The sequence below is a fragment of the Nomia melanderi genome, chromosome 7 (assembly GCF_051020985.1).
Source record: "Nomia melanderi isolate GNS246 chromosome 7, iyNomMela1, whole genome shotgun sequence".
Classification (NCBI taxonomy): domain Eukaryota; kingdom Metazoa; phylum Arthropoda; class Insecta; order Hymenoptera; family Halictidae; genus Nomia; species Nomia melanderi.
The window spans coordinates 7956162-7970455 of NC_135005.1; the positions used below are offsets into that span (position 1 = coordinate 7956162).

Sequence of the window (14294 nt, forward strand, 5' to 3'; positions counted from 1 at the left end):
AAATTTGAATATAAATTTTGGCACAGTACGAATATTCTATATAGGGGAATTTTTTGGAGCTATATCCATGGAACTTAACTTCAATGTACAAATACGTTAGAAATTGAGGTTTAAGAAACACTAGAACTCTGTACTCGAGAGTACAAATAGTAACAGCTTTTCTAACACGTAATGAACTTATCATTGGTCTATTTTACATCGGGCGAGACTGTATCTACTTGTTTGCATTTCCCAACGATGCTGCGGAAGCATAAATATTATTATTCTCTTTTAATAACTTAAATAAATCATTTATTACTTTTTTTCAATTTTAAATCCAACGCACAATGTAGGTACTTAACACTAAATAGAAAAGAATTTCTTTGAACATAATAAAATGGTTTTAACGCAAATCACATTGACTATAATGTCATAGAATCTATGACATAAATAATTCTGCAGTCATAGCAGTAAAATAGTTATGCTTCGACCGTGAATTAAAAAAAAAATGAGTGAAATGGCTCGGAAACCTAAAATAATAGTTTTTGATTTAGGTTAGAATATTTTTGTATAGCATATTTTTCTTTAATATTAAGGAAACATAGGTTTTTTATTCTTATAAGTCAAATATGATAAATAAATAGTAATCTAATTGTTAAATACAATTTTCAGATTATACTTTATGGCCGTTTTGGGTTGATACTCATGTTACTCCTCCTTTTAAGAAGTAATAAAGTTTTAATATTTTGCTATTATACAATAGTACTGAATTTGCTTTATTTTTTAAAAATTATTTACAGGAAAGGAAACGATGTAGTAGATGCTCATGGTCAAATAATACGCTATTATAAAGAGGTGCCTGAAGTTTTAAAAAGGTTATCAGATGAAGGATATGAACTTGGTGTTGCATCTCGCACTTCAGAAATTTCGGGTGCCAAACAATTGTTAAATTTATTTAATTGGGAAAAATACTTTAAGTATAAAGAAATATATCCTGGATGTAAAGTAGCCCATTTTTCTAAGTAAGTTTTATTGATATGAAAGCAAGTAACAGTTGTTAACTTTTGTTTAAACGATTGTTTTAATTTCATCTTGTAACAAATGATTAGAATCTTAATCTTATAACTTATTTCTTTTTAGAATTCAAAAGGCATCAGGCACAGATTATAAAGATATGATATTCTTTGATGATGAACATAGAAATATTGTTGATGTAGGCAAACTTGGTGTTACCTGTATATTTGTTAAAAATGGCGTGAATTGCTCACTCGTAGAGAACACTTTGAAAAATTTTTAATACTTTTTATTTTTAAAACATTTATTTAGAAAATGAAATTTTATCGTCCGTTACCTACTTTTTTCATATGTAATGTACATATGTACACTATGCTACAGCATGTGTTAATAATAATTAACAATGCAGAGTATATAATTTATTAAAAATATTTTTGTAATAATATTTTTATTTTCAAATAAAGTGAATTACATTAAATTATTTACATATTCAAATTTGACTAGTCATTATCAAATAATATTGTAATGGACTATTGATAACAATGTTACCATTATTTTTTTGGCCAAGCATTGTAATGTACGACATGCAAGCAGATTGAGGATTTTGAGGAGATATAATGCTCAGCAATTTTGTTATTTTGTCATCTGATAATGATAAAGATAGCAGACTCTTTAATGTATTTTTATCGAAATTTTTAAATGGACATCCTCCTTCATACTTTAGGCCAGAAGCAGTTGCCTATAGTAAGATTAAAAAAAGAAATGATTGACATTTTAAAAATATTTTTAACAGAATAATATGTTACTTACACACATGAATTCACAATTAGGTGATTTGTAATTTTTTCTAGATCCTTCCAAACCATAAAGATGTCGAATACTATATATAAATTTGCGTTCGTTTGATTGCCATTGATGTGAACAGATGGAGGAACACGAATGAGGCTTCGAATATTCTTTTTTCCAATAGTTTATAGCATCTTCTATGTGCATTCCTCCATCTTTTAGGAAGAGACTATAATATAAGCGAGCATAATGACCTAATCTATGTGTATTTTGTAATCTTCTATGCAAATGTTGCATACAAAGTGGAAAATTTCTCATTTCTTTATCTATATTGTGAATAGTTATACGTCCATATTCACAACTTCTTTGAAATAATTGGCAATGAATTTTCTGATACAAGTAGTCAAATCTAACATCTTGGTTTATGGCATATTGTGCTTTTGATTTAATACATGCAATTTCTCTGTGCATGTAACTGTTAAATAATGATACAAGGACTTCTTTCAATTTGGAACAGTGGATAATAGCATACCCAGCACATAATTCTACTTTTCTTTTTTTAATTAAGTCTGGCACTAACTCATACCTCACTTGAAAAATAACAGAAACGCATTAATAATTAAATTAAGCATTTCATTTGTTTCTTCTTATACATACCTTGAATTTGAAATAAATTACAGCCTTCTTTATGATCTTTTGCTATAACATGCTTAAAAATAAGTTTTTTTGAGAAAAAAATACATGTATCAATTAATGTATTATGAATTATGTTTTCTTTGTTTGTAAGCAATCTGAGTTGACGAATGATACTTCTTAACAACCTATATAATTGCCTAGGTAATAAATGTTTCAATCTATTTTGAAATAATAGTGTTTCTCTGATGATCCAATAATTCCATAGATCCTGTGATGTAGAGGCTAATAATCTAAATTGAACATATAAATAAATATTGAAGGAAAAGTTCATTGCATGGTTTGAGTTAAACTTTTAAAAAGAAAAGATAAGGTATATATAATAATAACTTATTATTTAGTTGTGTATAGATACAATTACATGTTATGTAAATTAACACTTACCGTAATGAAAAATGTCCTATTCTGTCATACACTGAATTTTCTAATAAATACTCAAAATTACCATTGAACTCATGAGCTTTAGCATCATATAATAATCCCAAATATTCTAATCTAGCAAAAATACATTTTTCCAAGACATGAAGTGACACTTGTCCTGTGGGAGCTTGAATGTAGAACATATTCCAAATGTGTAATTTTTGTTCTAAATGATTGTGTTGTCATATATTTTGATGCTTAATGATTAGGAATGTATAATCATTATGTAGAATTTATTATTTCTTATATTATTAAATAATCAATACAGTACATGTAAACATTTGTAATATATAAAAATATTCTTTTATTTTTAACCCAGCAAAATACATTCATATTTTGCATCTACCACTATGTTATTGTATGTAAATATATATTTACATTCTTTATTCTCATTTCTTAAAATTGTACGTCTTGAAAAAATGATATATTATTAACAAGTTTTATAATTTTACCTAAGTAAATCGTAAAACGTATGGTTGTCAAGACACAGATCATAAGAACTTATTTGTTACATTGACTTGTACAATGACTTGTACATTCTATTTTATTCAATATAAATATTTGAAAGATAATGGTAACATATATAGGACTGTCGTAGGATTAATTGCCGTTTTTCGAAACAAATTTTTACTGTGTATGTTTATTTAGGAGCAGTACTATCGTGAATATAACTTTACAGAAAATCTCAATAACACGTAGTTGTCAGTTGAATACAGAAATATGGAAATTATTTAATTGATATTTTCTTCATCTATAAGCATCGATAAATAAAGTTAAATAACAAAATACTTTTTTCTCACAATTCGTAATTACCTAACCTCAATTTTTTTCAGATTTTGCACTGAGAAGCGATAATTTATTTATGTTTCTTTTTTCTAACCGAATTATATTTCAAGCAAAAATTTAATAATATATTTAGTAATGTATCTCATATTTTGAAATCGAAATATACTGCATATGTAACTAATATAAAGAAATATAATTGACCTGTTAAATATGTTACCGCCAAATTAAATACAGTTAATGTTATCAAATTGTTTTTAGTATTCTTGATTATACATAATACATTGATCGTGATTGGAGGATTAAACATTTGTTTATTAGCAACTAAACTCTACTTATATATATATGTATAATGCGACTTTAAAGCAATTGCATTAACAACCATAGTAATTAAAAAATGACAAATGTGCATTCTAAAGTTGTATCGGTTGCACGTATACTCCAGACCTTTCCACAAATTTATGTTTATATTCACAATAATTTCATTACGTATAATGAAATTAATTTTAAATAGCAAATAAACAATTCACATCTTAAATAGGGGAAGCGGGACCTTTATTTTCACTTTTTCACACAATTAAGTACTTAAAATCGTTATCGTTTGTAAAACATTCTTAATAAGTTTTTTTTTTTTAATAATTTAACTAATTTCTAACTTTAACATAGATATTTATGAAATGGATAGTGCAAATATATAAAAAAATTCCATCGTAGTTTGCGCATAAAAAACATAAGCATATATTAGGTATATTATTTGCGTATTTGCATGCATGATACATATTTAAACATAAATAATGGTATAATAAACAATAATTATCAGTATAATTTGCATAATTTCTAGAAATAATTTCTATAACAACGTAGAAACGATAGTAGGCAACGCAAGATGATAATTGCCAGCCGTTACGTTTGCGCCACTGTCAGAACGTCTAGGAGAATTCAATTTTTATGTTGGCAGTAATATGTTTACGGCTTACATCGAATAAAATAGTGATTTGTTTGCGGCGTTTTTGTGCAAGCCTGAAGAAAGAAATAGATGGGCGTATAGAAAAGAAAATATTATTTTCTGTATTATCGTAAAATGGAAGCGAGCACCGAGCAAGCTTCTGCATCTACGGAAACCGCTTCTAATAATGAACAGGAGCACAATGAGGAGTGTATGGAAGAAACTGAGGATTATGGTTACGATGGAGAAGATTATAGACATTTCATACCTCGGGGACGAGGAGGCTTTAGGTGCGTTACAGTTTTTCCTAACACACACACACCCCCCATATATCCGTCGCGTTACGCGTCGTCAAAAATAAAAAAGCAAAAAGTAAGGTTAAGTCGTCCTATCCGCAATCCCACCTCACCTCCTTAAATATATCTAATAAAAGCGATCGAACTTTGTATTCCAATAAACATCTAATACTTTAATTAAATACCATGGAATATGACTATTGTCTCTACTTACGCTCCTATACGATGAAATGATTTGCCCACAATTGTTCAGTATAGTGTTTTATTGATATTTTTCTATACAGTTTGTGTTATAAAATTTTCATTTGTTAGAGTTAACTTTTTTCTTCATTTTGGAGTATTAAGTAACAGAAGGTAATGAAACCTTTATAAATATATTATTCAAAATTAATAATTGTATTATGCATAAAATTATTGTTTATGTACATATTTATCTTTTCAATGTAAAGTTAGAATCAGGAAGAAGATGTTGTCTACACATGGGTGAATGATTCAGACGTATGGTACGTAAAGTACACAGTCAAGATATGTAATAATAATTTAAGGGGTCGTGGCAGAGGTGGGTTTGATTTCCCCATGAGAGGTGGGCCTCCAAGGTTTAGAGGAAGAGGATTTGGACCTAGAGGACCGATGTTTCGTGGAGCAAATAATGGATTTCCATTTGAGGGACCACCTAGGCCAAACTGTCCACCAGGACCAGCTGGGCCACGTTTTAGGGGACCTCCACCATTTGATCCTAGTTGGGGACCTATGGGGCCACCGAATCTGATGGGACCGCCAAATTTAATGGGACCTCCAGGAATGGTAGTTATTCATTCACAATTTTCCTAATAAGTTGAATAAGTGTTATTTAACTTTATGTGCTATTAGCCACCGCCACACATGATGAATGGCCCAATTGGTACAGGTCCGGGACCATACGGACCACCTCCTGGAATGGGACCACCAAATATGAATAACGTAAATTTCGATTTACAGAATGTTAGTAGATCTCATGAGTATTAAAATGCAAAACAGGAAATATTGTTACAGATTCCAGGTCAACAACAACCCCCGCAGCAGCAGACACAACAACAAGCAAACATTCCAGGCTTAGATCTCAATGGGGAAGTATGGGTAGAAACAAAAACACCAGATGGGAAATCATATTACTATAATATTCGTACAAGAGAAACTACATGGACAAAACCAGAGGGCCCAAACGTTAAGGTCATGGTACAAGACCAGGTTTGTAAAATTATTTTTGTACTCTTCCTTTAAACTTGCTTAACCAAATATATTTGTGAATATAATAATTCCTCTACAGTTAGAACAATTGGTACATGGAGCATCTAAACAAGCAGCCCCTTCTAATACTCCTACATCTACAGCTACTACACCAAGCCAAATTAGTGAGAACAGAATATCTCAAAATAGTGAACCATCTACAAATAATACGGATGTTATGAACCAACTTAGTACAGCTCCACCTGGTACAGGTCCACCTCCTACGCTTGGTGAAACATCGGATGTTACCACACAACCATCCGATGCAACTCAAACAAATGGTATTGTCATTTTTATTTAATGAAAATTAGAATTGATAAATTTTAAATATTACTAAAAAAAAATGTTCATTCTTTTATCAATGTTTAGGTACAGCACCTGCAACTGTCACTAGTACTCCAGCTATGAATACACCATCAGTAAATACAAATATGATGCAACCACCCCCTAATATGATACCTATGCAACATAGAATGCCAAACCAGTTTGGGGGTCCAATTGCAACACAATTTGGGGCAGCACCATTTGGTATGCCACCACCTGGTTTTCAACCTTTTGGCGGTTATGGTCCACCTCAAGCAAATTGGGGTAATATGAACTATGCATATATTATATAAAAGACAGTCTTATAATTACTAATTATTTTATGTAAAAAAAAATAACATGTATTAGGTATGCCACAAATGCCACATGGAGTAATGGCTCCACAGACGCCAGCAGAAGATCCTGCCGTATTAGCGCAACTTGATCAGGAACTGGTTGCCTCTGCTATGGTATGGACAGAACATCGTGCTCCAGATGGAAGGTTATATTATTACAACAGTAAAGCTGGTGAATCTGTTTGGGAAAAGCCGCAGCCTTTAAAAGATCTCGAAAGTATGCAATTTATTAAATTTCTAAATAAAACATTAAGTACAACAGTAATTATAATTAAATCTTATATCAGGTGCAAAATTAGCATTACGGCAAAAAGCAGAAGAAGCTGCTGTAAATTCTACAAATACTGCTGTTACTAGTTCTGCAATCACTAATAATAATGTTGTCACTGAACCCACCAAACAAGAGAAGCAACAAGAAAATAATCACGAAACCAAAGATAGTATAAAAGAAGCAGATACTAACAAACCTAAAAAAGAAGAAACTGCGCCTAAGGAGGTTGTTAAACCTCAAGATAAATCTAGACCAATTTCAAGCACTCCAGTGCCTGGAACTCCTTGGTATACTTTTAAACATTAATCCAACGTATTTATAACGTATATATAGAATATAGATTAAAACTTTCTGTTTTTAGGTGTGTTGTTTGGACGGGCGATGGACGTGTATTTTTCTACAATCCTTCTTCACGAATTTCAGTATGGGAAAGACCAGATGATCTTATTGGTCGTCAAGATGTTGACAAAATGGTATCTACTCCTCCAGATGCAGTGGTACCTACTAAAACTACTCGTCAGTCAGATACAAGTGAGAGTAGTGATGATGACCAGCCAACACCAGCAAAAAAAATGAAACAAGAAGAAACTAAAAGTAAATTTTATACGTATAATTTCTATGCATTATATTAAAAAAAGAAACATGAAATTAATAATTGTTCTTAATAACAGTAGCAGCACCAAAAGAGGAGGAAGAAAAGGAAAATAAGAAAACCATTGATATCGGCAAAGAGGCTGCAATAGAAGCGGAAGTTCGAGCTGCCAGAGAAAGAGCAATTGTTCCTCTGGAAACACGGATTAAATCATTTAGGGATATGCTTGCAGAGAAAGATGTAAAATTTTTATTTTATTTTAATGTGATTAGATAGATAATGAATGTAACACTGTGCATATTCTTTTAAACATTTTATAGGTGTCCGCATTTAGTACATGGGAGAAAGAACTCCATAAAATAGTATTCGATCCTCGTTACCTACTTTTGACATCGAAGGAGAGGAAACAGGTCTTCGAGAAATATGTAAAGGAGAGAGCAGAAGAAGAAAGGCGGGAAAAGAGGAATAAAATGAAGGAACGAAAAGAACAATTCCAGAAACTATTAGAAGAAGCTGGTCTTCATGGGAAGTATGTAAAGATTTCGTCAATTTTGTTTTAGATTTTGAAAACAATCTTCATTTGCTAAATAATTAGACAATTAATTAATATTTGTTATGTAGATCGTCATTTAGTGATTTTGCTCAAAAGCATGGGCGTGATGAACGGTTTAAGAATGTAGAAAAGATGCGAGAACGAGAGAGCCTTTTCAACGAATATCTTCTGGAAGTGCGAAAAAAGGAAAAAGAGGAAAAAACAGCAAAACGAGAACAGGTATTTATATTTTATTGATATTCTTGATTTTGTTGCAATGCAAACATTATTTTTCAGGATTCGAACTACAATATAAGAAACAAAAAATTTCCTAAATACTTTAATAATTCAATACCATAAGTAAGAAGAAATTCTAAAATTACATTATTTTATTCACATGACAAAAAGCATATCAAGTTTTTAAAGATACTTAAGAATTAAGGTACCTTTCTGTGAACTTTTTTAATAATTCTTAAACTATGTTGATTTTTTGTAACAAACATTTGAAGAAAAGTATTCAGCTGTTTGAGAATATGTTTTAGTTTTTTATATGTAATTGAGGATATCCTCCATTTCTGATTTTTTACCAATTTGATTTCATTGCAAATAAGTGTTTTATTGCTATTGGGTACCTTAATTCTCTAAAGGTATTTAAGTCTTATAAAACAAAAGTTCTTTTTGGATACAACCATCGCCTTTCCCTTTCCCATGGCAGACTTCATTAAGGTTCTCATTCATACATCCTCCATTTTGTTTAAATAAATCATATAATACGTTATAAAAGATAAAACTAAATTCTAGATACAGCATATACTACATTCGCGATAAGAAAGCTGAACAAACCTTTGTTTGGCAAATACTTCTGTGTGAACAACAAAATTTACAATTTTATTATTGTTCGTTAAAGATAATTATATGGAATTGTTGAGTGATATTTTTACAATGTGCGTTAACATAAGAGACGAGTAAAGAACTACTCAAAAATGTTCCGATCTTAAATAGGACAGAATAATACTTAATGAATTTACATTTTCAGCGATAATTGATGATTCTTTCAGGTTCTATAGGTATGTTACTATTTTGTTCCACTTGTAAGATTATCTAATATGAATTCCTAAAAATTAACGGCTGAAGAACACATACCAGGAGAAGTTTCTCTAATAATTCTCTACTCCAGTAGATTTTCTCGATAGACAAAAGTTTTGTAGCTGTAAGATGGGAGATGTAGAGAATAAAATCTTAGTATGTGACGGTTCCTTATGTACTTATGTGTTCTAAACTCTCCACTTCAGTCAGGAGGCAGGCAGGACAGGTTCCGTATGTGGAGTGGCTTGGTTCTGAAGCTGGTTGGTGGCATGGATGATGTCATCTACCATCCCCACCTACACTGCGTGGCACAGTTGGCACACCCTCGCGCGCCGCATTCTTTACTCCAAAGCAGAGTCATGAGAATGAACGAACTCGGTATTTGTATATTACTCGTAATCCTCGTTACTTCAAAAGATTAACTTTTCCCCAAAGATCAAAACCAATCTCAGAGAAAATTGAATGCAATTCATTATCAGTAAAAAGGGGTGGCAATCCCAGTGGTAGCATCAGTTCTAATATACAGATCTTATTCTGTTTCCTGGAGATAAAGAACCGTTTTTTTCTTGAGAAAGAAGCTACCAATTTTTTATCACAATAAATGTATTAACATAAGAACAAAATTAATTTTTGTTCTGTTATTTTAAATTAAATACGATATCATTAATTTGCTGACTATATTATCTTTTTGTTTACAACGATCTCCTCGATAGTAATAATGTAAACCTTTGCAAAAGAGAAAGGTGTGAAGAAAATGTTCAATTCTTTATTAGAATGACTTGTACGTTTATTGTTCTTATGTCAATGCATGATACATTAAAATTTATACGTAAACTTAAAATTGAACAAGTGCGTTACAATTGGTATAATAATAGATATTTCTTTTTTCTTTATTTTTTTTTATTGTTGTGAAAATTACAAGTAATTTTACTTTACAAGAGGTATGATGCAGTTTGTCTCTAAACAAGTCTAGAGAAAGATGAAAGATGAATACACAGATATCATAGAATGAGTGTGCTTTTATGAAATTTGGTTTGTATCCTTCAGAGAACCTTGACTGCTCTTGTCTTAAGATAAATAGAAGTGGACCTTATAAATAATTGTATTGAGATAAAAGTTACTCAAAATTGTGGCACAACTTTCTGACTACATACTTCTAAAAAATATATAGGGTCAGGATCCGAGTAATAACTGTAAGGGTAAATTCAAGACCAAAATGTGCCAGCATCTATGAACTCTAATCGTATTCTCGTTACAAAATAAAAATGTATTAAGATTAGTCAAATGCAATAACATGTTATTTTAATTATATTAAAATTATAGGTCGTTCACAAATTACGTAATGGGAATTTTTTAATATACAAACATGATATTAGCTGCTAATTCGGTAATATAGAGTGAAGGAACCAGAAACATGTGAAATAGTAAAAAATAGCTACATATATTAAAAATATAACCATAAAATAAAATTGGTTGCACGACGTACTGTAATAATTCATTAAAGCAATTCTATTAATTAACAATCCAAAGATACTAGTCAAGTTTAATTTTAAGATTTTGTTTTTATTTATTAAGTATTTTATTTACCATATTCATGTTACACACTATCATCATAGTATGCTTTATAGCAGCGATGAGAATATAGATTTATATGTAGTGGAAAGGTATTATGGTAAAAGATATTTTGAAAGTAAAGCCTCGTTTCGTAATTTGAACGGCTGAAAGCTTTTAATATTTTCAAAATCTCGTGACGATAATACTAACGATTGTTTTCATTTCAGCAAGGGCAGCAGATAAAAATCTATTCATTTTATGCTTCCGTCTCATCATTAAATAAGAGCGTATTTCTTCTACAGTAATTCTTGTAATATTAATTTTATCATTCGAATCCAATATATTTTAAATTCCAATATGCTGAATGTTTAATGATGACTCGGTTGAAACTAATCATTCTTGCAGCTATAATGAGTATAATTTTTTTCAGCGAATCTGACCAGCTTATTTCATTAAAAATTCCAACAAGTAGAGCCCTTAACGTTGCGATACCTTCTGACACGAACGAATGACATGAATGACTATTTCTTCTACCCCTAACGAAAATGTAGTTTGAAAACCATTAAAAAGGTTTGCAAGTTGAAATAGTTTGATCCACATTACAAGTCATTAATTTTTATCTAATAATAACGATTACGATGATAATAATATTGTTAAAGTGATTGTAATGTGGCTGAACGTGTATAAGTCATTGGTTAAGAGAATATTTAAGCGTGCATGATATATAACTAAAAGAACAATCGAAAAGATTTTAAAGAAAAAGAAAGTGACTAAGAAACAGCTTCAATTTTAAGACAGAATTGTACGAAATTAGAGTATAAGCAAAAACTGATTGTTCTTCAATAATGAAAACTCTTATGATAAATGCGTTTCAGGTGAAAAAGGAATTCATATCGATGCTACGTGAACACAAAGACATCGACAGGCATTCGCATTGGAGTGATTGTAAGAAAAAATTGGAATCTGATTGGAGGTACAGAGTGGTAGAATCAGCAAGCACACGGGAAGATTGGTTTAGGGATTACACGCGTATGCTAAAAGAGGAGAGGAAAAAGGAAAAGGAGAAAGACAAAGATCACCGGCATAGGGACAAAGATCATCACAAGTCGGAAAAGAAGGATAGGGACAGGAAGGATGTTGATAAGTACAAGGAAAAATCATCGAAGGATCGGACCGACAAGGATAGCTCGAAGGATAAGAAACAACGAAGAAGTGAAGTGCCGGCGGAAGAGAATGGTAAAGACAAAAAGGAAGCAGTGGTAGAGAAGGAGAGCGGTGAAATCGAAGACAATGATGAAAAACCAACGAAAAAAGAAAATGATGTAAGACATTTTTCAATGAACATTAATCTGATACGATGATAATTAATTTTATGAGCATCAGCCAACACTAGCTTTACAATGAATCCTGTTGTATTCTTTCTTTTTGTAGAAGGAAGATGCTGAAGACCAATCTGACTCGGAAGAAGATCGCGAGAAACAAAAACGTGAGCGTGAAAGAAGAGCGGAAGCAAGCCTTCGAGAAAGAGAGAGGGAAGTTCAAAGAACTCTTGCCACACATCTTCGAGATAGAGATAAAGAGAGGCAACATCATCGTCATACAGAGGCGGTGCAACATTTTAGTGCACTTCTCGCAGATTTAGTATGTGTCTCGTTTCTGTAATTAAAGCTTTTAAATACAATTAATTGTTGTAACATGTATGAATAGGTGAGGAACGGCGACCTGGCATGGCGAGAAGCGAAACGGCAATTGAGGAAAGACCATAGATGGGAATTAGCAGAAAGCTTAGACCGCGAAGAGAAAGAAAGGTTATTTAATGAACACATAGAACAGCTCAGTCGTAAAAAGCGTGATAAATTCCGAGAGCTTCTTGATGAAGTAGGAGCTTCGACTGAACTTACCGCGTCGTGGAGAGATATCAAAAAATTATTAAAAGACGATCCTAGATATCTTAAATTTTCATCTAGTGACCGGGTATGTAATATAATTACCAACAGATTCTTTTATTGAAATTGATCATATTTTTTATAGTCACGTTACGTTTATCTTCATTGTATCATGTTTGCAGAAATGTGAAAAAGAATTCAAGGAATATATTAAGGATAAACTTGTTGCAGCAAAAGCTGATTTTAGGGAACTTCTACAGGTATTTTAAAGTGTATACTGGTGCATCGTTATACACGCTAAGAAGTTTATTAAATTTCTAATGAAATATGAATTTTAGGAAACAAAACTGATTACTGATAAAACATATAAGAAAGTACAAGAAAATAATTCACATTTAGCGGAAATTGAAGAAATTTTAAGGAAGGATCGAAGATTTCTTGTGTTGGAAGCAGCTGCTGCTGAGCGAACTCGTTTGTTAATGGGTTATCTAGAAGAATTGGCACGTAGGGGTCCGCCTCCACCACCCACAGCCTCAGAGCCATCACGAAGACCAACAACAAAGTAATTATTGTGTTCAGTGAACGGGGAAGAACATGTTTACGGGTGTTTAAATTCGGGGGGTTTGTTTTTGTTCTAGTTAACAAGGGCCACATCAAAGCATGGTATACATATGGTGTCGAAATAACAAATCAGTGATTGAATTTATAGCTGTAGTTGAATTGAAGTACTTTACACACGAGATGATTATCGCCTGTAATTATAGGATTCAATAAAACTAACGCCAATTCTACACAGCTAATAATGTGAGTGTCATACTGTAAAGATGCCATAGTGTAAGCATATCATTATTTGTTGGATTATGTTAAATAGATACCAATTAGAAAAGAATTATTAAGAATATTATGTAGTAAAATCATAAAGTACGTATTTTATACATATTTTATCTAGGTTTGTTACGTAAGCACCCTATTATGAATATTTTGTATGAAATATTACACGAGAATTGTGACGAGTTCTAGGCTCTCGCCTAGTTTCAAAACAAAATGCATTGAATTTCTATAAAGCAACGTTAAATGTAATATCTCGAAACTGTCATTCTTGTACCTAGAAAAAAAGCATAATCATGCGACAATCACGCACGATATATTTGCGGAGCTCAGTTCGGAAATTATAATTTAAAATTTTCAAAATGTTTCCCTTGCACAGCTTTGTTGGACAATGAGACGTAAGTATCTTACAAAATATCCTTTTCTGAAATTGTCATGAGAAATACATGTATGTGAAAAAGTTAATACATTATTTAGGTGGCATTTTTACAATATAATAATTGTTAAAAATTCCAATATGAATTTCCCAATAATCTGTAACACTGTATATTTTATAGTATTTCATTACAGAGTTCAGTTTTACATGATCAATGAAGGATATGTGCAGAGTAATTTTGTATGTGACTACAAACTATTTTTATTTTGAATCAAAGATGTTCAGTACACTCTACATAAGTTACACAAATGAATTTTAATCATTCAA

At 31.3% G+C, this 14294-nt stretch overlaps 3 protein-coding genes across 12 annotated transcripts; 2 read left to right on the forward strand and 1 right to left on the reverse strand.

Moving 5' to 3' along the window:
* The first annotated feature begins 156 nt into the window (after positions 1-156).
* LOC116424180 (magnesium-dependent phosphatase 1) lies at positions 157-1488 on the forward strand. The gene is made up of 4 exons (XM_031970216.1): positions 157-533; positions 652-706; positions 780-1001; positions 1120-1488. Exons 1-4 carry the CDS (start codon positions 488-490, stop codon positions 1274-1276), a joined length of 480 nt encoding a protein of 159 aa, XP_031826076.1. The 5' UTR covers positions 157-487; the 3' UTR covers positions 1277-1488.
* LOC116424179 (uncharacterized) lies at positions 1442-4721 on the reverse strand. 3 transcript variants are annotated; one of them, XM_076368895.1, is made up of 5 exons: positions 3880-4721; positions 2857-3019; positions 2437-2705; positions 1804-2369; positions 1442-1732 (listed from the first exon to the last, which is right to left on the reverse strand). In XM_076368895.1, exons 1-5 carry the CDS (start codon positions 3983-3985, stop codon positions 1484-1486), a joined length of 1353 nt encoding a protein of 450 aa, XP_076225010.1. In that variant the 5' UTR covers positions 3986-4721; the 3' UTR covers positions 1442-1483. The 3 variants fall into 3 exon arrangements, with proteins under 3 accessions (XP_076225010.1, XP_076225011.1, XP_076225012.1); XM_076368896.1 differs by having other exon boundaries at positions 3345-4721; XM_076368897.1 differs by having other exon boundaries at positions 2857-4721.
* Positions 4603-13808, forward strand: LOC116424178 (transcription elongation regulator 1). Of its 8 annotated transcripts, none has more exons than XR_004234397.2 (19): positions 4605-4911; positions 5463-5721; positions 5788-5877; positions 5950-6144; positions 6224-6464; positions 6553-6771; positions 6856-7059; positions 7130-7400; positions 7475-7707; positions 7785-7945; positions 8026-8234; positions 8327-8477; positions 11753-12199; positions 12309-12518; positions 12585-12851; positions 12946-13023; positions 13102-13325; positions 13402-13567; positions 13713-13808. XR_004234397.2 is itself a non-coding variant. In XM_031970212.2 (19 exons), the coding sequence occupies exons 3-19, from the start codon at positions 5494-5496 to the stop codon at positions 13403-13405; spliced, it is 3432 nt and encodes a 1143-aa protein (XP_031826072.1). In that variant the 5' UTR covers positions 5000-5271; positions 5367-5420; positions 5475-5493; the 3' UTR covers positions 13406-13808. The 8 variants fall into 8 exon arrangements, 7 of the variants coding, with proteins under 7 accessions (XP_076225009.1, XP_031826068.1, XP_031826071.1 ...); XM_031970212.2 differs by lacking the exon at positions 4605-4911 and adding exons at positions 5000-5271; positions 5367-5420 and having other exon boundaries at positions 5475-5721; positions 13402-13808; XM_076368894.1 differs by having other exon boundaries at positions 4603-4911; positions 7788-7945; positions 13402-13808.
* The last annotated feature ends 486 nt before the right edge of the window (positions 13809-14294 follow it).